Source organism: Lissotriton vulgaris, chromosome 7, assembly GCF_964263255.1.
Source record: "Lissotriton vulgaris chromosome 7, aLisVul1.2, whole genome shotgun sequence".
Taxonomy (NCBI): domain Eukaryota; kingdom Metazoa; phylum Chordata; class Amphibia; order Caudata; family Salamandridae; genus Lissotriton; species Lissotriton vulgaris.
This window is the reverse complement of record NC_141695.1, coordinates 708,676,708-708,703,971: the sequence shown is the minus strand read 5'-3', so window position 1 is coordinate 708,703,971 and position 27,264 is coordinate 708,676,708. Positions and strand designations below refer to the sequence as shown.

Sequence of the window (27,264 nt, the reverse complement as noted above, 5' to 3'; positions counted from 1 at the left end):
CAGATGATGTGTTGGTCTTCATGAATAATCCGGAGCTTTGCAGGGTATAGAAGAGTGTAGTCTATGTTCGCCTTGCGGAGTTTTTGCTTTGCAGGAAGAAATTTCCGGACGCGCCTCCTGAACTACAAGAGTAAAATCGGGGTATATGGGGAACGTATTGCCTTCAAATTGCAGCGGTTTTACTTCACAGGCTTTTTGTAGCGCAATGTCTTGGTCCCTGTAATTAAGAAGTCGGCCAATAATGGGTCTTGGGGTGGTTCCTGGTAGGGGACGTGGCCCCAGGGAGCGGTGTGCGCGTTCCACATAAAGATGAGGTGAAAAGGAGGCTGTACCATGTGATCCTTTCAGGAGACGTTCAACGTAGTCCTCCATACGACCTGTATTGGTGCTTTCTGGTAAGCCTAATAAGCGCCTGTTGTTGCGGCGGCTTCGAGCTTCAATGTCCTCATTTTTAGCCGCTATGACTTAACAGTTTGTCCATGTTTGTTACCTGGTCTTGCAACTGAGAGGTGGCATCTTCATTCTCAGAGATGCGGCGTTTGGCCTCCTTAAGCTGCCCATCGTGCTTGTCAAACTTGAGTATAAGGAAGTCAAGGCGATTGTTCATTGTATCCATCTTCCCGGACAGGTCCGAAAGACTATGCTGGACGGTCAAAAGAAGTGTCTTGATGTCATCACTAGGATGTTGGGAGGACGTTTGGCTTTGATCCATGTCAGTTGATTCAGAGTCTACTGAAGTGGAACACGTCGCAGCTTTTTTGGCTTCAAATGTCAGTCTGGGCTGCCAGTTGTCAGGTTTCCCCATTGCGTTGCGTCACCCGTCAAAACAGTGGGGAAACAGTGGCATGGTCTAGGATCTCAGGCTTCCCAAGAAGTGTGTAATGTAACTGTGTGGAAAATTGCACATGCAGACAGCAGCGACCACCAGGCCGTGAAAGGATGTAGAGTCTATACCTGCAGGTGTACCAGAGGTGGAGTTAGACGTGATTGGGCCAGGATGTGTGCCAAGAAAAGACCGCATCTGAGTCGGCAGAGCATCAGTAGAAAGGATCCCAGGAGTCAGCCTCTTAATGGTACTTGCAGTGCGCGGCAGTCGTGCGAGAAAAACCTCAGGCCTCAGGCTAGTATCCGATGATGAATCTGAATAGGCCACGTGAAAGCAGGGAGCACTCCAGTACTATGCGTAGAATTTCTTCCGTTGAGGTGCCAGGTAAGGAAAGGGGATCAATATCCAAGTGTACAGGCACGTGAGGACAAGTTCCTCCTTCAGGCGTAAGGAGGCAGAGTGCCGCTTGCAGGTGATTTCGCTCCCTGGGGCCCGATGGTGTATTGGCAAACTGCTCACGCGGGCATCGGGTGTTTACTGGTGGATAGGCACAGCGCGGCCCATTCAGTACGAGGTAGAACGTCTCCGTCGATGGGATGGAAACGTGTAAGATTGTCTATTTACATGTGTCAGTTGAGTCAAGCCCATGTGGGGGATAGTTAAGGTTCTGGCCAGCTCCCAAATAGTGCGGCCTCAGCAAAGTAGGCGTTACTGGCGGTTTCCCATGCAGAGACGGATGTTTGTCGCAGGGCCACTCCAGCGTAATGATAGTTCTCACACGCGGATGTTAGGCACTCCACAATGGATAGGTGCAGTGTCGGTCAAAGGTAACGGGAGAGACTAGGAGCTCCGGCCCATTTATACAAATTGTGCATGGTCCGTGTAGGGGACAATCAGTCGCCGCGCCCGCCCTTGGCCATGCGGTCTCAATGAGTCAGACCTCGCTGGCTAGTCCGGTGTGCAGAGGAACTGTGCTACCGGAGGGGAGGCCCGGGGAGATGCCGATCCGTAACCCTGTAATAGGTGCGCGGCTCACCATCTTGGTATCTGTTAGGCCGATGGTCCAAGGCGTAGACCGTGAAGAGCAAGGCGGGCAGGAGAACGGCACCTCGCAGAAGGCTCAGATCAATCTCTGGAGTCGGCAGGTCTAGGATCACGTGGGAACCAGGGGACTAGCTTAGAGGCGGCAGCCAATCAAGGCTCCAGCCTAAGTGCCCACCTCCACACCCGCAGCAGAAACAGTCCCGCCAGAGCACAGCCATGCACCCAGGAGCCACAATCTTTCACCCAGCATGGCAGTAGGATCTGATTTGTAGGCAGGTTACATCAGCAAGTTGAAATTACTGCTAGATACTCGGATATTTTGTGGATTTCTTCACCGAACCTCGGGAGCCTCACAGGTGTGGGGCCATCTTGGATGTGCGCCACCTAGCACCCCCACCATAACCTATATTTCTAGATTAAAGATTCTTCTGGATGATGCATTATTTCATTGTCGTCAGTTAGTACCAACCTATTGTCCCTTCTTACCATGTGGTTGTAATTGTTCATTCTTTCTTAGAGTGAATCCAAAATAGATAGAGGATTTTCCATCTTAAAACCCAACTTATATAACATAACAATCTGTATTTCAGATAGCCTTCAAGCTATTTGTATTTCTCCCAAACAACTATAGCTTGATGAGATGCATGTGGGTGGTAGGATTCCACTCTTTCAGGCCACAGGTGAGTTAAGACCATGTTAGATTTTGTTTTGCATTCTCTTTGGCCACTTGCAGATCAATCTGATGTTTAAAATATGTCCTCACTTGTCCCATTTATGTTCAAAACAATCACTGCATTCCAAACTTTTGGATGTTTACACCCTCTATCGGTGGCACTGTTTTCACAATGGAATTTCAGCAGGCCCTCTGAAGAGTTTCTAGTAATAATATTTACAATTGGCATGTTTCACCTTTTCATATGATACCTACAGCTGAAAATAATGGCTAATACTTTCTGCCAGACATGTTTTGTCTTCATGGATTATGACCTACAATAAGTTCTGAACCCAATATTGTTTTGCAAAGCTCTTTTGAAAACCCTAGGCATTAAACAAGCTGTCTCTTCATTATCACCCTCCGTCCAATTGGCAAACCAAGAGTGAACTGGTGCAAAGTGTGGCTATCCTCCCACTTTTTTCCTGTTTACATGTTAATTGTCAATTTTCAACCATTATATTTGTGTCCATTTATCATCACTCATCAAGTAAATGCTGTTGGCTTTCCTCTGAAGTTTCCTCACACTTGAAGAATTCATCCTATCTTCCATACTTCACAATGATAACAATGTTTCTGATCCAAATCATTGTATACCATCCGAACCACCTCCTTTCATGATGCAATGTCAATTTGAATATGAGGTTCAAAAACTGTTTTCCAAACCTTTTAATGCGGTTTTCACCTTTTGATATATTTGAAAGGTTATCCATTCAGCAAATGTTCTTCGGAAAATGCTTCTTCAGTCCATGCCCTATTGTTGGATCATGTTTTTTCAGGGGCATACCTAGAAACCCAGAGCTTCAGGGGTGCATACTGCTTAAAGAAGGCATGCCCTGGAATGAGACTCACCAGAGGCAGCAGCTTGGGTGTTTAGCCTAATGTCCAGAGAGGGGAAGGCAGCATGTCTTTCGTCCTTGTGTTTGGTGTGTGATGAAGAGTCTACTTCAGCTCTGTAAAGCCAGTGTCGGCATCTCAGTAGCTGCAAGAGCATGCAAGGTTCTTTTCGGTGGTGTGGATCCCCAGTCTGAAGAGTCAGTGAGCAAAATATGGTAGCACATAGGAAAGATGTCAAAAATCTTTTTTTTATGCCTGCTGATTCTGGGAAATGCCATTCACCTGCAGAAGTGAGCATGACTAGTGTTTGTTGTCAGAGAATCCCGGTGCAAGATGCTAACCTTTTTTTCAGGTGTCTTTCTTGCCTACATGATCTATAAGAAGACTGTGGTCAGAAAAGGACATGCAGTAAGGCTTTCACATCCTTATATTTCACCCAACTAAATGTTTTTGTCCATTAATTTTTGCTCCCATTATATGTAGCAGTTTTCATTACTGGATTTTCTCGCCTGCAAAACGGTATGCTGGATTCTTTATCAACCCTGACTTGGGTTTGTATTGGTGACTTGCATTATCTTAACTACTGTACCTTTTGACATCTTAAATCAAGAACTACCAATATTGCTGAGGCTTTTACAGCCATTTGTATCTTTTTCCTCCTAACTAAGCCCCTATTAATGATACACTTGCCACCTTCCATGTGTATATTAAGTGCAGGGTGTAGGGTCTGTAGCTACTAAGAGAACTTGTAATTTCCTTTGACAATCAAGAAGGAAACTAGAAAGCTACAGCACATCCAAGCTTGAAAGTCATACAGCTATACCGGTGACACACCGGTCATGCTGTAACGCCCTGAACGTCTCAGGATCGTTTAACAGACACGATAATGAGGACGCAACCACTTGTGAAGGGTTAGTTATTTTAATGAAGGCACAAATAATACAAAGAGTAAACAAAAGTTATAGTCACTGGAATCCTCCAGGCTAAGTACGTTACCAGCCCACAGCACGGATGGTCCTAACCGTCCTCTGCATATACGCCGATCCCGGCGTATGCCAACAGAGGGCAGAAATGAAATGGCCGACAATGCCAATCGGTAGGCTGTGAGGGGCACGAAGAGTGTTGGGGAGAATCGAGGAGTCAGGGAAACACCCAGCCGGGGTCTCTACCTGAAGGGAGCAGCCGCTCAACCTCTTCCTCAGACTGCACCGGGACGCGGAGTCACCTCCTGGTGATGCGTCACCGATACCCCAATCAAAAGCAAGAAGACTGAACCGAGAGCAGCCGCTCGATCGATCCTGTGGACTTCCGAGTCTGTAACGCGGCAAACACCTCCTGGTGTGCGTTACAGCTGGCAGTCCCTGTATCTCTGGTCGGGCTGGGAGTTACGACTCCAACCAGCATAAGCGCCACTGCGCTTTGACTCAGCCGAGTCAAAAAGCGAAGCTCAATGGTTGACCGGTAGAGCTTCCGGGTCCTTCACAGGTGACGATGGGGCAAGACACGGCCCAGGGAGTAACGACTCGACCTACCTCCGTTCTTGCCTTACTGGAGCACCACTCCAGAACGCTGCTCTTCACGAAGCAGGTACGTCGGTGTAAACACAATATCCGACAGCGTTGTACCTCCCGGTTCCTCCCTTTATAGGGCGTGTTTTCCTTGAGTTATGTAACAGCTCTCCTGTTTACATAAGGGCGTGTTTTCCTTGAGTTATGTAACAGCTCTCCTGTTTACATAAGGGCGTGTTTTCCTTGAGTTATGTAACAGCTCTCCTGTTTACATAACCTCTCAACCGCTAAGCATCCTGGGAGATGTAGTCCGTTTTCGCTGGTTACCGTTTTCCTCCCCTCGCATGACAGGAATTCTTGACACATGCAAAACAGGGCATACCGGAGGATCTAGACTCCTCAGGACTTGACCACTGCCTCTGAACCATCAATGAATGCATCTCAACTGCAGAATTTGACCACTGTTTCAAAGGCATTTATGAACTGATTCAGAGGAACCACCTCAAATTTAACTTTTCCAGAATGGGTTACCAACCTGTGAAGGATGGAAGCAGTATTATTGTACAGCCATCTGAAATCTCTACCTGTGACCACAGAGTCAAATCATTCTCTAGAGTCTCACTTGAACTAAGCCAGAAAAACACCTTGTATGCCATGACAAACCATTAACAGACATTTCCTTGGCTAGGTGATATATGTTTTTGTAATCCCATTCAAAATAGGGCCAGGAATTTATATTTTTAAAACTCTCTGGTTAAAGTTATGTTATGTTAATCTGATTTGTAAAGTGCAGTCTCGATACCAACAAGAGCCACAAAACCTGGTGCACTGTAGCTCAAAAACCACCTAAGCATTACATGAGGATAATGCGATCTGGGTAATTATCAGTCCTGTGAGACTTCACAGGATTATTTGTTTTTAGTAGGTTCTGAATCTCTTTTCACCATAAATAGACACATCAAAGAATGCACAATAAGGATATGTTTATGATTTTATTAAAGTCAAATGCGCATCTTAGTGCATAAAATGTCTACAAGTATAACTCTAAAAATTAACAAAACAGCATCAACAAAATCGAATTAAAACGAATTACAGCGTTGTAATAGTGGTTTAGACTTCAAAATTCTCTTTTTAGAAAAGATATAGACTGTCTGGATTCTCCAACCCCTCCCTTCTTGCATCTGGTAAGCCATCTTGGCATCAAAATGGCTTGTGTCAGTTTATAAGGTGACCTCTGACCCACCTACCGCAGAACTTTTCTGTGTAAAGGAAGTCATAATGTATCTCTTATCAGTAGCTATCATGTCCCAGCAAGCCAATAAACCAGGGTTGGCTTCTAGATGCCTGCCTGTGACCTTCAAGAAGGGTGTTTATTGCTCCTGTTTGCTCGAAGTGGGCTCCAAGTAAGTCAAAGATTTCCTCTTTACCTTCTCGTGTTCAGCTTAAATACAATGTTCTCATTATTTTTAAAAGGGCTGTCCCCTCATTGAATTATGGCAAATGCAAGACTTAACATATTAATCTTATTCACCTTCACTTAAATCTATCAGGCATTATAAATTATGTGAATACATATATGCATTGTTGCTAAACTATCAAACTTTATTAAAGAAAATAGTATACATGTGCAATTAATATTATATATGAAATGTGTTTATAAATGAGAAATGTGCACTCAAATTAATATTCGAAATGCAACGGAGTACATAGGCAGGATGTGCGAAGATAACATCATAGGTGTTAGTCAGAAATAACAGGTTACTATCACCTGCTTCATGTAGACCCTACAAATGTTGTGTACCTTAGGACCCTGCACTTCAATTGTGAAAACTGCAAAGAATGCAAAATGTGGGAGCAAGACAGCTTCAGCACCTTTGCCCATGGAAAATCATAAGTAGTGCTCCAAGAACACACTCCAGTGGTTCCCTTAGTCAGATTCTCCTCCTTCAGGGCACTCTGCATTTCCCACAGGACCATCCACAGCAAATGCCTTCATCCAAGTGAAGCTCAGAAATTATGACAGAATGGCTGATAATTACCCACTACAAGAAGAACAACGTTGATGAAACATCACTCAATGTACAAAATGATTTAACCACCTCCAACAGACAGAGGAAATATTCAAGATCACTTGGAACTCATGAAAGAAGGAAAGACCTGGCTCATCCCAAACAAATATTACACTGAGTCTACCACTCACATAAGGAAAGAGGGCATCAGACAGGGGACCACTGGGTGGTCAATATATAAGACGATGACTGACAGATGTTTCGCTGCCATGATGGCTGTAATTTATTCATTTAAGTCTCTCTTATGTATTTGTACATGTTGACTTTTCGGTTCATTTATAAATACCTAATAAAAAAGTGTTTCTTCAAAATAGAGAGCAATGCAATATTGGGTTATATCAAACGAAACACTAATGGGTGATGCTACCAAAACACAAAGCGAATGTGTCGAAACTTATATGCACAAGACAGATATGAGTTTGAAAGTTTTAAGTGATGTGAGCTTCAAAATTGTGTTTAACCGTTGAAGCTTAGATCATCTGCTTAGACTCAGGCAACCACCTTTTGAAAGCAGGTCGCATTCTTGATACATGATTGATTTTAATTCACTGTTTCTGACGGAAGAATTTATGGAAATGTATTGTAAGTGGAAGTCTAAGTATTTTTTGTTAGGCACGTCAGAACAAATATTCTTTGCTTGACTTCTTCTGTAACTTGTTTCGTCCTCTATTTACAAATCGAGTTCTCTTTGGACCAAAGTGGTACAAAAAGTGCAACAATATAGAAAACCCAAACAGATGTCTCTTAAATTAGTTCCATAGTGGGTTTGTTAAATACACCACATAAAAATTTGCATCAGCAGCAGTTTAAAAATGTGGAACTTCAATAGAACTGCAGTTCATCTAATAACAAAGGGCAAGATAATGTTTTTTTCGTCCTTTTTTGCCCTCCTCCATGGACATTTCTGCGTTTGCTGACTCACTACTCTGATGGGATCAGTTATTTGTTCGTGGAATAGTGCAGGACGAAAATGAAAATCTAAAGGTGGCTAATGATATGCGCTATCTCTGTAATATCCTTATATGCCAATAAAGTTACCTTTAAAAAAAGGACAAGGAAGTGTCTATTTGCATATAAAAGCAAAAACATTTGTTTCTCACCTATGCATCTGGGAATGCTACTCCAATTTCCATCGGCACCACAGGTTGCAGAGTCATTTCCAAACAATGCATACTTTTCCAGGCATTCATAATGGACAGCATCTTGGAATTTATATATGTTTTTAGGCCGTGTTTTAGAAATCTCTATCTTTCCAAACTCCGGAATGGGGGGAGGAGGACATATAACAGCTGGAAGAAAATAAACACACATAAGCTTCTTTGTGACATTTTTTTTAATTCTGACAGAGCATATGGTATGTAAAACAACGTCGGAAGTAAGCAATGTAGCAATTATTAGGGATGACAACTGCAAATTAAAACACGCAATCAAAGATTAAATGTCTGTTGTTGGCTGCCAGCATTTTGGCTGTATAAACGCTTCTTTTGTCATGGTTTTGTAAAAATGTATTACTTGTAGGAGCTGCCAGGCCCTCACTAATATATAACAAGCATTGGCATGGCCAATAGGTCTCGTATTGGGACCGTATACGTGTTTAGCCAGAGCTATTAGCTATGCTAATGTCATAAGGCTATGTTTTAGAGAAGTGTGGCTGCTGTAGAGCATGTTGAAAAGTTATAATAAAAAAGTGTGATAAGCAATTTTGTCACCTTATATGTGACCAAGAAGACATTATGGACAATCAAACGACCCTATAAAAAAAGAATTAACATAAAAAAATGCCTTCTAGTTTTTTGTCCTTGCAATGCTGGCAAATTCTTCTTACCTGTTCTAATGTTAGTTTGCTATAGTTTTCTTTAGGGCTCGCTGCCGTTAGCAGCGCGAAGCGCTGCCGCAGCGAGTATTACAGTCACCGTGCTCACAGCCAAGGGAGTACAGAGCTGTGCACGAGCGGCTACTGGCCTGTGCCCGAGCCGATTGTGCTCTGTGAACGCGCACGTCTCCGGAAGACGTGCTGCGCCCGAGCTGCCTCCAGCTTGGTTTTTTTGGATCCATTTCGCGGCCGTCGCAACTAAACGCTGACGTCTTGTTTTTTACAGGTACCTACTTCTTAGCTGAAACTTTGTCTGTCGCTTTATATTCCTGTGTCTCCCATTCACCTTTCCCACAAAACTGCTTACAGGCCCCTTGCCTTCACTTAATCTCCCCGTGCATCCTCCGGCTTAGCTGGGGGGGGGGGGGGGGGGGGCGGTCCGCCCCAGGCGGCACTGTTTTTGGAGCGGCGGCTGCGCAGCACTGGTGGCCTATTTCTCCGGCCTTTATAATTTATTTGACTTTTTGGTAGCAGTTGATTGCCATGGAACTCCTTCCTTTCTTGTCATTTTACGGGATGTGCTGCAAAATTGTATGTGCCCCAAAAAGCAGAGCATCGAAAGGTTAGAATAAAACAGACTTCTTTAAACGCTGGAAACACTGCCTGGGGTGAATCTAATACCACATAGCCTTAGAGGTGTACCTTTCCTGTATTGTCTTACCCTCGACCTTAATTTATTTGTATATTTATTCACTGATTACAGTGCTTTTATCCAAATTATTAGGCAAACTACTTTAACAGTACACATGAAAGGAGAGGTGCATAAAGCGGTAAAATTGGATTAATTCTTAACGTTTTTTTTTTAAACTTGATCATACAGAAAGCTCTTTCCATAAATTGGAGCAAATAGTGCATAAGAACAGAAATGACACATGCATGTAGGATATGGCACAGTGAGAAGACAAAGTGGCAGAAAGCATAAAAGCACGCGGCAAGACAGCAACAAGGAGATGAGTAAGCAGCATGGAAGGGGTAGAGATGCACACAGCGAGAAAGCACTGGGAGAAGGTTTGGGGGGTGAGCACAGAAGCACACGGCAAGACAGAAGAACCTGAAGACCGGAGTCGATGGCATAGCAGAACAGACAGAGCAACACGGAGAAGGTAGTAAAGAAGCACACAGTGAGACGGAGTAAAGTGGAGATGGATGGGAGAAGCACATGAGGCAGCACACGCACGCCACCACCACCCTAGCATAGGCCCGTGATGTCGCACGAGCTACTGCGTGCTGGGCGGAGACGTCAGGTGGTGGCAGGCCGATGGAGCTGCAGGCAGAGATGCGAGACTGGGTAAAGCAATGATGTCCCGCCCTAGGCTCTGAAGGACTGGGTTCTTTTGGACCCAGCGGTGCCAGGGCACAACACCTGAAACCTTCGTGGGTAACCTGCTCCGGCGTACAAGTCACAGAGACACGGGACACTTCCTTCGGCGTCAAAGAGTCAAGGTTTATTTACTGCAGGGAACACAGAAGTCACAGGAAGTACATCGAGTGTAGTTCGGGGAGACTGCTTCAAATTGTATTTGTGGATCGCTCCTTTTATACAGTTCTTACCCATAGGATAACATGATACACAATAGTCCTGGTTCCCACAAGTCGCTCTCAGAGGGGTCGCTTAGATCACTTTGAAACACACAAGGTCCGGATCATAAGTGCGGAAACATTTGGCGGGTCCCAACTGTAAAAACCCATCTTCCCACCATTAGCAAATTCCAATCAGCAGTAAAGTAGATCGAAATAGGAACAAAGACAGGTGCAGAGGGGACAGTAGGGAGATCGGAAAGGTTGTAAAAAAAAAGGGGAGGTATCGAGAAGCACGAGATACAGGCATCAAAGGGACGTGCCTAATGAGATGCACGGCTGAGACAATAAGCCCGTACGGTAAGATGAGCCTTGAGCGGCGTCATCTGCCTTACAGCAGCAACCCCCTTGTCATAAAGACACTTTCAAAGAACATGTGTCTTCCGCAAATATCTTGGGAGTCCCAGGGTCGCGAAGCGGACAGCATCCGTTCGCTGGCTACTTGAGGGCAAGAGACAAAATGGATGCCGTATCTAAGATGGAACCCGTGGGTACAGATGAGAAACCCACATAACAAACGAACGGTTTAAGTTAGCACAGCGAAACTGCGCACACCTACTAAACTCGTCATTTGCGGTTCATAGATACTAGACTCGACCATATTCGTACGAGTCGAAAACACCACTTACAATTGTCACGGAACCTCAGACGCTCCTTTTGCCCTCATGTAGGCAAGCACTAGTCGGAATCATATTCGATATTCATCAGACCATCAAGATGTCGTTGTAGCATAGCTCTGTCCGATCGAGTCCCCTTGGTAACAGATGGTTGTCTCATACACGTTGTAGCACAGAGGCCACATAAGGCAGGACCACACTGCACGCAAAGGCAACACGTGAACAGGAACACTACCACAACCCCGATGATCGTCAGAATCTTCCAACCCCAAGTCGACATCAGGCCCCAAAACCAACCAAGTAGCGTCCAATCCCCTACATCCACGTGTATGGATTCGGAGATCTTATGCAACTTCGAGATGGCTTGATAGACAGTAGGAGCATTATCTGGAATGAAAATGCAACAGCTCGAATGGATCACTTTACATACCCCACCGCGATCTGCTAAGACAACATCTAAAACCATACGGTTTTGTAATGTCATAAGTCTCTCCGCCTGAAGTTCTGTGGTGATATTACCAAGGGCACTGGCAGTAATATTAGCTGTCGATTCTACCACTCGAGTCAAATGTCTCAGGTTCCTACTATTAACCATAGGTCCCCAAAACGGGAGGAAACCCTTGAAAAAGTCTCCTGCCTCTTGACCGGCAGTATCCTCTTCGCTAATTACGCCTCGTACAACTCTAGTCTTATGATAATCGGCATCTACAGTAAACGTCGGAGGCAACAGATTTGCAACGAAACATGAGCCCATGAAGTCTGCGGGCAACCATGTGTATGCACGATCATGACAGATAAAGTATGTACCCTTGGCAGCCAGAAACACAGGGGACGGGGACATTGGCAGGACGTAACTTTCAGTGCAAGCACTTGCCCCAAGTGAGGCTTGCGAGCCACGACCCACAAGACAAAGATTACCAGTGTGGGGTACGACCCATATTGGAGACGAGCTTTTAAGCTGCTTTTCATTAGTGAACATACTATATTCCCCTCTACTTAGGACCCTATAGGCTTGTACCTCTTCTTTAGGGATAAGAAAAGGATCATGGATCTCATCTTCCATATCCTCTATAGCCATCGATAGCAGCCTCTGATACGAGGTAGGACCAAAGTTGGGGGAACGTTGTTCTTGCGTGGGGTGGAAACCCAGTGCGCTTCGAAACATTGTTTGGAATGCTCGAGCTGACCCTTGGGAACTATACGGTAACACCAGATATGGAATTCCCTTACCCGTAGTATGTGGCATCAACCCACACACCCAACAATTAGTAGTGTTAACCACTAACTGATGCTGATGGAGGAGCTGGATAAAGGAATTATTGCGGAATTCTACACGTCTTGCCTGTTCGTGTTCTGGTAACATATGAAAGGAATGAGGAGAAGCAGTAGAAGTAAGGTTAGGGTAAGGAGTAGGAGTAGTAGTAACAAGGAAAAAGTAAGACATAGTGTAATACACCCCACCCGCCAAAAATGCAGAAGCAGTCAAAAACAAAACAAACAATTGGGATACAAAACATTTCGTACGACTAAGTTTCTGCAGCTTGACTCTATACGCCTGAGCTCCTTCCAAATCATTCAGCTTCGAAAATGCCATTTCCCTACGACCGTCCGCAACGTTTCTTGACGCACTTCGTTCTGTGCAGCAATAGTCAATCCCCAGGAGTTCCTAGGAACCGACGGTCGTTAACCTAGCGTCAAGACCTACTGTCCAGAAGGAAGTACGCGCGCGGCCCTACGGCCCTCAATACACAATATGTATTTATTTAGCACAATATTTCTCAGCTGTGGAAGGAAAAAGATATAAAGAAGAAGCTTGATATATATATATATATACAAAACAATTTTCAATGATACGAATGTTCAAAATTTGATTATGGGAAACGAGGATATTGCAGTTATCAATTTCAGCAAAGCAAGAAAATTTTATTTGTCCTTAGTGTGAGATCGCAAAGAATATCGATGTTTCCCTGGACGTGTCTGCTCGTCGAACAAAGGATCTGTTGAAGAGACAGCGTCCTGCTGATCAGTTCGTTGATCTGGTCTTGAGTCTTTTGCTGACAAATGTTCAACAGTGGCTTTCTGCTGCGCTGAGGGTTCTCCAACAAGCTGTGCGTCGCTAAAAGGTACAAACGCCGGCAATGTTTCCGTTTCTGTTGACGCAATGCCTTTCCTTATCCACGGGTCTGCCGGCAAAGGAATAGGGACTCGCTTACAATGGGTAGCATGTACCCAATTTTTCCGCCCCTCAAGACGAACGGCAGTCCTCGTGGCCAGGAGCACCTGGTAAGGTCCGGTGAATCGGGGGTCCAGATTGTTTTTTCGTGAGAAGTTACGAGTAACCACCCAGTTCCCGGGCTGGAGCTGGTGGCCTGGACCCTCCGTCTGCGTCGGCAAGGCGTCGTACACCTGTTGATGAATTAACCTCAGTTTAGCAGTCAAGTCATGTAAGTAATCAATCAACATCGGAAACTCAAGATCAGAGAATATTCCTGGCCTAGGAACCCCCCACACATTCGCAGGACGGCCGAACACTATTTCATAGGGACTAAGCCCTATTCGGGAGTGTACAGTCGCCCTAGTTGACAGTAATGCTAGAGGCAAAGCATCAGGCCACGAAAGTCCAGTCGTAGCCTGAATCTTCGCTAATTTTAGTTTAAGGGTGCCATTGTACCCTTCAACCAATCCAGCTGACTGGGGATGATTGGCGCTATGGAATTTCTGATTGATTCCAAGGCCCTTACACACACTCTTCATCACACTTCCAACAAACTCACTTCCGTTATCTGACCACACTACTCTAGGCATTCCATACCGAGGAAAGTATTCCTTCAGTAGGATTTTCGCAGTAGACAAAGCAGTATTGTCTTTGAGGGGATAGGCCTCAATCCATCGGGAGAATGCGCAAACCACAACCAAAACGTATTTCAGGTTATTGCATCGCTCCATATGGATGAAGTCCAATTGGATCACCTCAAAGGGATACGAGGGAGGAGCAAAACTGCCAGGAGGAGTTGGGGTTCCTTTGCCAGGATTGTACATTATACACACCATACAATTCTTCACCAAACGTTCTGCACACTTAGTAATTCCATCATTCTTCCACACATCAGCCAGCAACTTGCAAATACCTTTCGCGCTAATATGTGCTAATCCATGTGCCATTTGCACAACGGCCAGTACATACGCATCAGGCAACATCCATCTTTTCTGATCCGACAAATCAATCCAGCAACCATTCACATCCAACCTTCCCGTACTTTCTTTCCACTTCATCTTTTCAGTGTCGGTGGCCTCATTCTGAATTGCTTTCACACTCTCTATAGTATTTTCACACATACTTGATTCTGTAGGCCACCTAACCGAACTCGTCACATACATTCGAGTGCTAAGGTTCCGAGCAGTCTCCTTAGCAATCTCATCTGCAAACGCATTACCACGACCAACATCATCCGTCACTTTACAATGCGCACTACACTTAACAATTGCAACTTGAGCAGGCAAAGTCAATGCATCCAAAAGATCGTTCACAAGCTGACCATGCTGTATTTTCGTGCCATGCGACGTCAAGAAACCACGCTCTCTCCACAACCGTCCAAAACTATGCGCTACACCGAAAGCATACTGACTATCGGTGTACACATTCACACGTTTACCTTTTGCTAATACACATGCTCTAGTGAGAGCAATCAGCTCTGCAGCTTGGGCAGAATTCTGATTCAATCTCGCAGTCTCAACAACAGTATTCAATGTCACCACAGCATAAGCAGTAGTCACATCACCATTTGGCAACTTAAAACATGACCCATCCACATACAGGGTGCCATCCGGGTCTTCCAATGGGGTGTTTTTAAGGTCCACACGACCTTTTGTTTCCTCTTCCGTCCGCAAGTAACAGTCATGTTCTGCTACTTCATCTGACTCTGCACTAATTGGTAACAAAGTTGCCGGATTTAGGACATTACAACGTTTTATCTGAATGTGGCTTGCCAAAAGCGTCAATTCGTACCCAGATAACCTCGCACTCGTCAAGTGCTGAGTTTTCGTACGATTTAAAAGAGTATCGACTGCATGCGGAACCATCACCGTAAGCATATTATCCATGACCAATCCTGCTGATTGTCGGATGGAGACCGCAGCTGCCGCAGTTGCTCTCAAACAACTCGGCAACGCTCTAGCTACTGGGTCTAAAGTCGAGGAAAAATATGCACATGGACGTTGTTTACCACCAAAAGGTTGTGTTAGAACACTCAAAGCACAACCTTCCCTCTCGTGAACATATAACGTGAACGGTTTACTGTAATCAGGGGTACCTAACACAGGAGCCGAACACAATGAATCACGTAATCCAGAAAAACTTTTCTGACATTCTTCCGTCCATGGTAAAGGAGTCGAAACATCTTTGCACGTAAGAGCCACCAATGGTTTCGCTAGCAATGAAAAATTAGGAATCCACTGCCTGCAGTACGACGTGATACCTAGAAAGGCACGCACATCTCTTTGGGTTTGTGGCACAGCCATGCGCGCAATCGCTGCAATTCTCTCTGGGGTCAATCTCCTTCCCTCCTTTGACAATAAGTGACCTAGGTAGGTTACTTCTTGACAACAATATTGGAGTTTAGAAGGTGACACCTTGTGATGTAACTCACAGAGATGTTGCAGCAACGACACTGTAGCGATTTTGCAGATGTCCTGAGTATCAGCAGCCACCAATAAGTCGTCGACGTATTGGATTAAAGCCGCACCAACCGGCAACCTAAACGCATCTAGTTGACCCTTCAAAGCTTGACTGTAAATCGATGGACTTTCACAGTAGCCCTGAGGAGCGCGTTTGAACCGGAAGCTACGTCCACCAAGAGAGAAACCGAAAAGGTCCCTACTCTCTTCGGCAATCGGGATGCTGAAAAACGCATTTTTCAAATCAATCACCGAAAACCATGAAGCAGTAGCTGGAATCAGAGTCAGTAGCGCCGTGATGTCAGGCACAACAGGGAATTGAGGAACCACAATTTTATTTACCTCCCGTAAATCGATAACAAAACGATAAACAGGCGGTTTGGTAGGATCAGTACGTTTAAGAATGGGCAGTACAGGACTATTGCACACGTTTCCCCGAGTCTCTTCAATGACATCTTTCTCGATCAAATCATAAATGATCGCTAACAAAGCTCGTTCACCATCAAGGGAGATACGGTATTGGGGAATACGTGGCAATCGCACATTAGATTTCAACTGAACAACGTAAGGGGAGATATCAAGTAGGCCCACGTCATTTGGACCCGTCGCCCACAAAGATGCAGGAAGAGAATCCAATTCCGGTGGAAGCTTATCGAGAGACAAGTACATGGGAGAGACTACCCTCTCTCCTAACGTAAGCTTTACACCCGCAGGAGAACAATACAAAGTTGCATACAAACGTTTGAGCAAATCCAGACCCAAAAGATTTTCGCCACAACCAGTAGACAAAATCAATGGAGCTTCGAGCTCACGAGGTCCAATTTTAAGGGGCAAAGGGCGCGAAACTGGATTGCTAACGGGGGCGCCAGAGAATCCAACGGAAACATTCGTTAAGCCAGACAAAGGTGCGCCAGGGAGTTTCGAATGGATGATAGAACTTTTCGCTGCACCAGTGTCCAACAGAAAAGGCTCAACGACGCCCGATGTAGCAACTGCGACGTAAGGCCCTCTCTGATCAACCGGAACTGATACCACTCCCTCTCCTTGTCTTTGGCTGTCCTAGTAATTACTATCGTCAATTCCCTGATCGACGTAATAATCGTCTACATTGTACTGCGCAGATCGTCCTTGCGATGATCCACGTTGATCGAAACAGTTATTAGAATTTGGTGAATGGTCAGAGCGATCATTGTGAGCACCACGACCTCTACCACGCGATGCGTGCTGTGCACCACCACGGCCTCCTCTAGACGAATTACCACCACTACGGTCATTTAAAGCAGGACAATTGAATTTAATGTGTCCCTCCTGTCTACAATAAGCACATTGGTTGTACCCTAATGAAGATCTCTGGAAAGAAGAATCATTACGCGACTGCGATCGATTCGATTGCGACTGTGATCTATTCTGCTGAGGCGCATTCTGATTAGAACGCGGCGGATACGCTTGTTGTAACAACACTTTAGTTTTTAGCTCTTTCGTCTTTTTATCAGCACGGTCATTTTCCTCTTTTTCTCTATTCTCGTAATATTGTGCCGTAGCCAATATCTGAGCTGAGGTAGAAACGGCCCATGCACTCTCTGAATTCCTTAATTTATTGCTCAAGTCGGGCAATAAGTTTGACACAAACTTATCCACAAACAACCTCTGTCCACCCTCAGTACCCATATCCTGTCCACTATGATCAATGAATGCTTCCTCAAACCTCGTAAAGAAATCGGAAACACTCTCATCTTTCTTCTGCTTACAGGCTGACAACTTGTCCCAATTTACCCTCATAGCTGGCATAAGCGTTTTCATTAATGCAATGATTCGCTGAGGAAGAGCAGCAATCAGCTGATCAGGCTTAGCGCCACCAGCTTGCAACCCATCTGCCGCTACAATGGCCGCCCAAGTACCACCTAGTTCGTTTGCGTGATTCTCCTGACGAATCTTCGCCCATACCGGTTGCGGTACGACATTACCGAACAACATGTCGATATCGGCAAGATTCATTACCGTAGCATCCACAAGCTGCGATAATTCCTTATAATACCCTGCAGGATTTTTGCGAGGGTCAGGCAAAGATTGCTTCACCTGTAATACTTCTGATCTTTTCCATGGGAGGTGTATCCATACCCTCTGGAAAAATGGCGGAACCGGGGGGTTTGCCCCAGGATTACCTGGCATCCAAACTGGCGGAACTTCGCGCATAGGATATTGGCCAGACTCGGTTTGTTTTTCAATGTCCTCAACGAACAATGCATGAGGAATAGGAGCGGGACGAAGAGATAGCAACCGCTCAACAGCACGCCGGACATTAGTATCTACTATCAGTCCAGTTGCGAACTGAAGCCGAAGTTCAGACAGGGCGGTCAGCACCTCGTCAGGCGCATTGGCCACTATCTGATCATGAAGGAACTTGCACATTTCGTCAAACACATATCTCTGAGTTGGTATGTTGAATTGATCAAACGTTTCGAGGACAACACGAGGTGGATTTCTAACAGGGTTTATCATCCAACCCATCGCCATATTGTATAGCGCAACACGTTCTCTATTACCAGGAAGCTGGCTACGTCTCTGAGGACCATCAGAACCAGCAGACCCAAAAACAGGTCCGAGCGACTGAAAGAAGTTTGTCGCAAGGGGAGAATCACGATTACGAGTAGAGGGAGAAGAATAAGACACAGGACTAACAAGAGAAGGAGTAGAGACATTAACAGCAACAGGGGTTAACAACACAGGAGCAGTAGCGGGAACAGGAGTATGTGGAAGCGGAGGAGCAGTAGGAATAGAAATAGGCAAAGGAGCAGGAACAGGCGGAAGAGCGGGTGCAGGTTGAGGAACTGGTGGAGGAATAACAGGTGGAAGAACAGGTACGGCAGGGACCACAGGAGCTGCGGTACCCTGTACGTACGGAGGTGGCGACTTCATAAGATAAGACATTAAAGAATCCTCAACTGCCTCTTCCTTCTTATCCGACTCCGTAGGCAAAGCAGGATAGCATTTGTCTATGGACATACGCTGTAATCTCTCAAACACTTCCTTATCCTTATCCTCCTTATCACGCTGAAACTGCTCAGCTTTCTTCACTATAATAGCAACAGTATCTCGCTGACTACGTTTATATTGTCTGATCTCTTTCTGTCGGGCTTCTTTGCGCCAGAACCGAAAGGCATCAAACATGGCCGGCCTAGATTTACGTTCGAACAACTTTATTTCCAAATTATCTAAGATCGACGCTTCGAAGCTACCGTGAGGTGGCCAACGAAGATCGCCGTCTTTCTTGGTATATTTAACCCAATAATCGTTAAAAGCAATCGGGCCTAGCCCATGTTTGCTATATAAATCATAAGTAGGAGTTCCAACCGGAGGTATCGGACACGAATCCTCCAGCAGGGACTCCGCACCACAAGGTCTAAAGCAACTGAACAAAGTACTGCGACCAGGCATCTTGCACACTAGCCGAGTTTCACAAACTTCAAGGGTTACGGGATTTCGGGATTTACCAAGTCCCAGCAAAGAACAAAACCCTCGGTTTTTGGCGGCTGCAGTCGTCAAACAAATACAACAACAACAAAGTACGCTAGCAAAGTGTCACCGACAAAAACACTCACACAGCGTGTACAACAAAGACACCCGCTAAAGCGTCTACAACAAAAACACTCGCTAAAGTGTTTACAACAAAGAACTCTGGGAGCGACCCACAAATACTTAACTCAAAGATCAATGGCGTCCTCAGGAAGGCCCGTCAATCGTCTCGCTATACCAAGGTCTACGCCAGGCGCCAAAACAGGTCTACAGTCAGGGCAGCAGTCCGTCGCAGCCGTTAGGAGGCGGGAATCTTCGCGGGAAAAGTCTTCGGGCCACTTATTTCGACAACAAGATCGATGAAGCGGGGTGCACCTTCCCTCGGAGATTTCACACGAAGTTCCTCACGATCGTCGGGCTTGGACCGGTACCACTGATGCAGCCCCACGTTGGGCGCCAACTGAAGGACTGGGTTCTTTTGGACCCAGCGGTGCCAGGGCACAACACCTGAAACCTTCGTGGGTAACCTGCTCCGGCGTACAAGTCACAGAGACACGGGACACTTCCTTCGGCGTCAAAGAGTCAAGGTTTATTTACTGCAGGGAACACAGAAGTCACAGGAAGTACATCGAGTGTAGTTCGGGGAGACTGCTTAAAATTGTATTTGTGGATCGCTCCTTTTATACAGTTCTTACCCATAGGATAACATGATACACAATAGTCCTGGTTCCCACAAGTCGCTCTCAGAGGGGTCGCTTAGATCACTTTGAAACACACAAGGTCCGGATCATAAGTGCGGAAACATTTGGCGGGTCCCAACTGTAAAAACCCATCTTCCCACCATTAGCAAATTCCAATCAGCAGTAAAGTAGATCGAAATAGGAACAAAGACAGGTGCAGAGGGGACAGTAGGGAGATCGGAAAGGGTGTAAAAAAAAAGGGGAGGTATCGAGAAGCACGAGATACAGGCATCAAAGGGACGTGCCTAATGAGATGCACGGCTGAGACAATAAGCCCGTACGGAAAGATGAGCCTTGAGCGGCGTCATCTGCCTTACAGCAGCAACCCCCTTGTCATAAAGACACTTTCAAAGAACATGTGTCTTCCGCAAATATCTTGGGAGTCCCAGGGTCGCGAAGCGGACAGCATCCGTTCGCTGGCTACTTGAGGGCAAGAGACAAAATGGATGCCGTATCTAAGATGGAACCCGTGGGTACAGATGAGAAACCCACATAACAAACGAACGGTTTAAGTTAGCACAGCGAAACTGCGCACACCTACTAAACTCGTCATTTGCGGTTCATAGATACTAGACTCGACCATATTCGTACGAGTCGAAAACACCACTTACAATTGTCACGGAACCTCAGCTCGAAGCAGTTAATTGATCGGGGACGTGGAATGCAGGCAGGACAGAGCAGGGCAGGGCAGAAGAGCCCAGAGGAAGGGTCCACAGCACTTTCTGAGAACGCCAGGCGCAAGAAGTAAGTGATGTCAAAGTACACAAGTTTTGTGAGTTTTGCTATAGGCACAGTTGTTCCAATGTGCTTCCATATTCTCACTCCACTGAATGGGGGTGAAGGAGGGTGTGTTTGTGGTATGTTTATAGCTTTTTTAGTTTCTTGAAATAAACTTGCCATTGGTTTATGGTGAACCTGTGTGTCAGTGTTGAGCTGTGATATTTAGCAACCATACAGCATGACGTTACACATTCTGCAGTAAACATGTGGTAGGTGCATACCATCTTGAAATAGTTTTTCACGTGTGCTGCACTGGGCAGTCCATGAACTGATTGGCTACAGACTTCCACTGTTTCCCAGCCTAGCTAATGCATGCAGTAGAAGACCCGAGGCCTGGTGATTGCGTGGGAGAGAGCAGGTGATTGTGTGCGAGTAGATGATTGCTTGGAAATTAGATCACAGAGAGCCATCATTGGGTCCGATCTGTGGAAGTTCTGCATGCTTTCGCAGATACACAGCACCAAGGGACAATGGCTGTCTCTTCAAAGCACCAGAAATAGTCTGTGCCTACCTGCTCCACAGGGTTGTATGTGATTTCATAGAAAAACGATGAATTGCATTTACCATTTCATAGAAACCGATGAATAGATTTAGCATGCTTATTGTTTAGGATGTAAATCAAACCCTTCAGGATGTCATGATTGCAAAAAAAAATCAAAATATCAACACTTTTGTAAAAATGCCTCGCATTTTACAAAAGTGCCTGTGAAATTTGGATAATGCTTAAACCTTTGCCTTCCCCACCGCCCGCTCGTGAGGTTGGAGCACTGCATTTCTAAAATGTTTTAGTGGCGCAGGCCCTGCGTCTTCTGCAGCAGAGCAACTCTTTCTCTCCTCTTCGGCATGAATATCCAAAACCATTATAGATTGGAGTTGGAATCTCTGACTAACACCGGGTGGCACCTTACCCCAGCTAATTTAGCAGCAGAAATAGGCTCCAGCCCCTGAAGGTGGGGCCAATCTGTGCTTTCTCTCTCTTTGGAAATATAAAAGCTGCGGGACTGTGAAACTGAATAGCTCCTCCACACTTCTTTCTGGACTGATTAGTTATGTTTCAAAATGTGCACACTCTGCACTACGATGCGGAAGGAGTGGGTGGAGGAGTGGTAATACGTCAGCAGCCAGCAAGATGGCCCAGCAAATTAAGACCTCTACTTGTACCTGCAGGTTAGAAGTTTGAATCGCAGTAAAGTGGATCTTAGCCTTTCATCCTTTCAGGGTCGATAACCAGAGCACTCTGTTAGTAATTATAGAATATGTTATTTAATTAGCAAAAAAAGCCAATTTACTGTTATTGTAGTAATGCTTCAGGTTCCAATAACTCTTATTTATTTGAAGTCTTTGAAAAGTGCTCTTACAATTATCCTTTCTCACATTTTCCATGTATCCAAGGCTGACATTCAGTTCTCCAGTGTGCAGCATTGAAGTAACAATTACCATGCAGCACTGTACCCTGCCTTCTCATCACACCTCATGTCACATGTGATTTTTCTGAGTCCCCAGATAGATCATGCAGTCTGTGTGTTCTCCTTAGTACTGCCGGTCACCAGTGTATTCAACTGTGTAGCCTTGGACCGTATCATGTATGTGCATGTAACTTGCATGATCGAGGTAACTATTTGCGGCTATACTACGTGTCTCTCGGACCTCTCAAGTGTGTGCTGTCCTTTTTCCCCAGCATCTCCCCCCACCCCCAGGGCGGCAATCTGAGGGATAGCCCCGGGCGCCACAAGCTCTAGCTACGCCACTGCGTGCATCCCCCCTCACCCCTCCCACAACACCACCCCTCCGAGGCTAAGTGTCCTGTGTTCATATGGTGTATGTGTTGTGAAGGGTCGGGCTCTGCCCTTTCCCTGAATATCTTCTATGCTGTCTGTGACTTCCTCTGGCCTGGCCCTTTACCTCCAGCCAGGAGACAAATACTGCTTTTGCTATAAATTAATGGGAGGTACTCTCTAATTATAATAGGCAACATCTGTTTGATTTTAAAGAAAAAATATTGAAGATCGTTTCATTTACTGTGCTCAAATCGGGTCACCAGTTTAAAAGGATGGCTAAATTGGGTTTTGTGACAATGTGTTGTTTTCTATAAAAACCTAGGCTTGTCAGTTTTCTTTGGCACAAGTTAAAAATCTGTAATATCACATGAAAACGATAGTATATTTTCACATGTGCACTTTTTTTGCGTAAAATATGAGACTGCGTTCATGTACATTTAACTTGCATTTGCAGACAGTTGTCCTCATATATAATGTCAGCTGCAGTCATTTTGATTTTCCGCAAAGTGCGTGGATGGTGCAAAATTTGGATGTTTCAGTGTGTGCATCCGATGTGTTTGAAATGGCATGGGCGTTCTCTATGTCCCCGTCTCCATCCTGTGCGTGCAACCAGCGTCTCTTTGTATTGGACTCCTATATGTATGTACCCTAGGTGTTACCGTCTTACATTGAATGTGTTAGTGTTCATCCTATGTGTATATGATGAGAACACTGTGCACTCAATGTATGTGCCACATGCGTGTGACACTTTCACTACCTTGTGTGTGGCACTGTCAGCGCCTTCTGTGTGTCATTATAATGACTGTGTGCCACCAGTTTTCCAATCATGGATTTTCCTTTAACCATCAATTTCTTTCAGGTATGTTACCTTAATTGGGGTATTGGAGTCAAAAATAATCTCCTAGCCACAATGCACCAATCTGTTTAATTAAATCACTGTACTGAAAACCTGTTTTCCAGGTGGCATCGATTCCTCTGCTCAGCCAAATCTTGATATTATACCATGTATTTGGCAGTATGTGCATGCATACTGAGGCTCTCTACACATATTGTTTAGCCGTATATGTGTAATTGCTGTGCAGTCTATGTATTTGCTATTCTTCAATCTGTGAGATGTTTTGTATATCATTATATACATCGTGTCTTACTTGTTTTATTTACCTATCCAACTTGGAGCGCTAAATAAGACAAAAGGTGCGGCATAATTTATAGGACCATGCGTGTGTGGTGCACATGCCCACAAAACAACAATGCAGTTTCATCATAGGCTATTTTGTATTCCTTTTTTTTGCCATTCTGCACAGCATGGCCAAAACCATTCACAATCCAAGAAGTCCCAGAGTCAAGATCTAGTGGCTTGGCCGCCAATGCTTCTTTCATCTCGTTATGGAGACATAGCCATTTCACTAGCGCGGTACATTTTATCTTCATTGAAGGTCAATTGTCATATTTTTGTACTCTAAATTATATACTGTGTTTTTTGGAAGGAATGAAAACTGAAAAGCCTTGTCTGGTGCAGATATTTTACTTATAAAGCCAAAAAACAATTTAAGAAGACGAAGGAAACAGCTTGCAAATTAAAAATATTAATTTATAAATGCAGTCATTTCTTTTCCTTAGGAGATCAGGCAGCTGATTCTGTTAGCACTTGATATCTTCATGTTATGTATTATGTTTCCATTATTTAGTTAAATATTCTTTTCACGTTTTACATTTCAAACAATGTTCTTAAAATCCAAGGTGGTTTAAAGACCAATTACATTTTAAATCAAGCATTGGCAACGCCAATCGGTCTAGCCCTGGAAACTGGTGTGATTTTTTTAACATCTTTTATTTTTATTGCAAGCATACATAATTTAAAAAGAACAACATACAAGCATTTGCTATGCAATAGGTCTTGCATTTACGCAAGTTTAAGCTATTGGCATTGTAAATGACAATGCCTTTTATTTATGTTTTAAAAAAGAAAACATAAATAAAAGGCATTGTTATTTGCAATGTCTCGCATTTGCGAGAGTTTAAGCTATTGGCATTGTAATTGACAATGCCTTTTATTAACGTTTTAAAAACCAAAACATAAATAAAAGGCAGTGCCATTTACAATGCCAATGGCTCAAACTCTTAACAACTGCGAGACCTATTGCATTGCAAATGCTTGTTTTAATGGAGATTTGGGGAGGAACATAAACAATGGGAGGGTGGAGGTTGAGAAATAGTACCTGAATTACAACATGAGCAGTGCGCGGTCACTAAGGGAGAATCAACAGATGCCAGATTCTGAGGGCAGACCGTAGTGGTGCTGAGTGATGCTGAGATGGTGGTGTGCTGGTGCGAAGGTGATACTTAAGAAATGCTGAATGATATTCAGGTGGTGGTGAGTGGTGCTGAGGTGGTGGTGTCCTGGTGCAGAGTTGATGCTCAAGTGATGCTGAGTGATATTGAGGTGGTGCTGAGTGATGCTATGGTGGTGGTGCTGCGCTGGTCCTCAGATGGTGCTGAGTGATGCTGAGTTGGTGCTTTGCTGAGGTGATGCTGCACTGATGCAGAGTTACGTACCCGATAGTAGCTGGGGGCAAGAAGCTGTTCAGACCGGGTGACGTATAAAAACAGACCGGGTGACGTAGAAAAACAAATGCGAGCCAGCGCATTTGACAGCTGCTTCATTGGGAGATCTACGGGATGCTGCCAGGGATTGAAGAGCTACACAATTACTACACACTGATTCATTCAGTCTGGTTCAAGAATGCCTACATGCTTGCCTCAGGAAACATTAATGGACACATTGCAAAGCTTTTTAATGCACAGAGAGAAAGACAAGTGCCTCGATGCATGTCAACAGTACTATAAAATTCTGTGTGCGACAGCATCACTAGAGTATTGAACAGGCTGTAGCATCAGCATGCGGGGCAAGTTATGCTTAAAACAATAAGATGACAGATTTAACACACCTCCCGCTATAACCTATGCACTGAATTTATAAAGGCCCAATTATTTGAGCAGTGCATGCACCTAGCTATATGTGAGATCAGGCTGTGTCCGAAGCTCCAGACCGGTAGAGTTCTGTTCATGTACGGTGACCCTTCAATGTATTGTATTGCAGTATGTTGGGGTTGCCTGGAGACGTTCTGTACGTGCTTGCAGTAGAGAAGGTGCTTGCTTCCCGCTGGACTAATAACTATGTTTATTTGTTGGCCCGCCCCTAGACAGCATGATTATTTGGGACGGTTTCACATACTGGCCTATTTGTTATGACCAAAGGGCAGAGAATTCAAGAATATGCACACACATGTTTACAGGTAGGGACAGATATTTACAGTCAAATATACACAAAAGGCACTCTTCCTTTGAAAAGGCGAACATATTCTCATATCAAGTGAAAGGTTTGGCTTTTATTGCCAATATACTGTGTTATAGCCCGGATTCGAAAGATCACAAAAAGCCATAGGATGCCACACAGTTAAAACCCAGTCAATGTGTTCAACAATGCTAATTGTTATGCATCTTTTTTGCTGCCCCCTTATGGTGAATTGGTTACACGAGTTACGTAGTGCGTGGGGCCGCCAGGCTTCTCTTGAAGGGGCCCCCTTGGACCCACACTGAAGTGAGTGCTGAAGCACAGGCCTGAGCAATGCATATCATTTCTGTTTAGCTCCAGCCTTTCTTCCGGCTGGTAGCATCACACACAAAAAAGAAACAGTTGCAATTTAATAGCTTTTGTTTCTTGACCGTGTAGAGGCCTGGAAGGAAAGGCACCCAGCATGTATCTGTGAATCTGATGCTGGAGTGCTTAAAGAAACATTCAAGAGAGCAGCATCTAGGAGAGGTCAAAGGGCAGTTCAATGGAAGAAGCAATGCAGAGCGGGAGAGAGAGGTTGTAGAACTCTGTGTGAATGGGGAGGGAGAGGGGTGTGTGCACGCAGATGGACTTAACCTCCCCACCCAGCCTTAATGCAGGAGACCCGGGACCCATCAGCCTTGCAGGCAGCTTGCTTGTCACATATCATGCAGCAGGCACCAACATGCTCTGTTCTTTGTGCAGAGACAGTGCTATAAGGTGACGCTGCTCTGAAGAAATGTAAGTAACACTTTATTGTTACATTTTAGGCAGCCACTGATTCTACAGGAAGCCAGGCGAGGGTTTTTGTAACTGCAGGAGTGGGTGAAGGGCTCTTGCAGAAGGCCTGGATGAGTGACTAAAGCAGGATTTAGTGTTTGACTGTGGACCCTCCCAAATCCAGCCCGCAGCCTCAGTAAGAGTCCAATATCGGAGTCAGAGCAAAAGGGTCTCATGCGTCCTGGTTGTAGCCTTCTCCCCAGCCTTGTTGGCATCCTTCAGCTGCTGAAGGGCTGTGATTCCTGGGGATTAAAGAAGTAGTGAGGCTAGCGCTGGACTAGCTGGTGTCTCCCAAACAGGTGAAACCACCAACAGCTCTTTTCTTTCCACCTTGATGTAATAAAGGGAGGCATGGACTAACTGGCAGGTTTTGGGGTATTGGGCCCATACCACAGAAGCATTCATTATGCCTCACTACCTGGTCACACCAGACTTAACAAAACCTCAGAAGCCACCACTGGGGCCCCTGCAAGTACTGAACAAAGGCAAATGTTTTAACAGTGCCTGACAGCGGATGGACTCTGAGTAGGTTAAAGACACTGCTGATCGGGGACTCGGTCTGATCTCTGTTTTTCTCTCGCCTTTTGTCTAGTTGTGTCTG

General features: G+C 45.1%; 1 protein-coding gene across 1 annotated transcript in view; it reads right to left on the bottom strand.

The window, feature by feature from the left end:
• Window positions 1–27,264, bottom strand: part of APOH (apolipoprotein H) — a 410,334-nt gene that overhangs the window by 97,633 nt on the left and 285,437 nt on the right. The window contains exon 5 of the mRNA XM_086930939.1: window positions 8,097–8,285. Coding sequence (XP_086787065.1) covers window positions 8,097–8,285 — 189 coding nt within the window. The remainder of the gene's footprint in view (window positions 1–8,096; window positions 8,286–27,264) is intronic.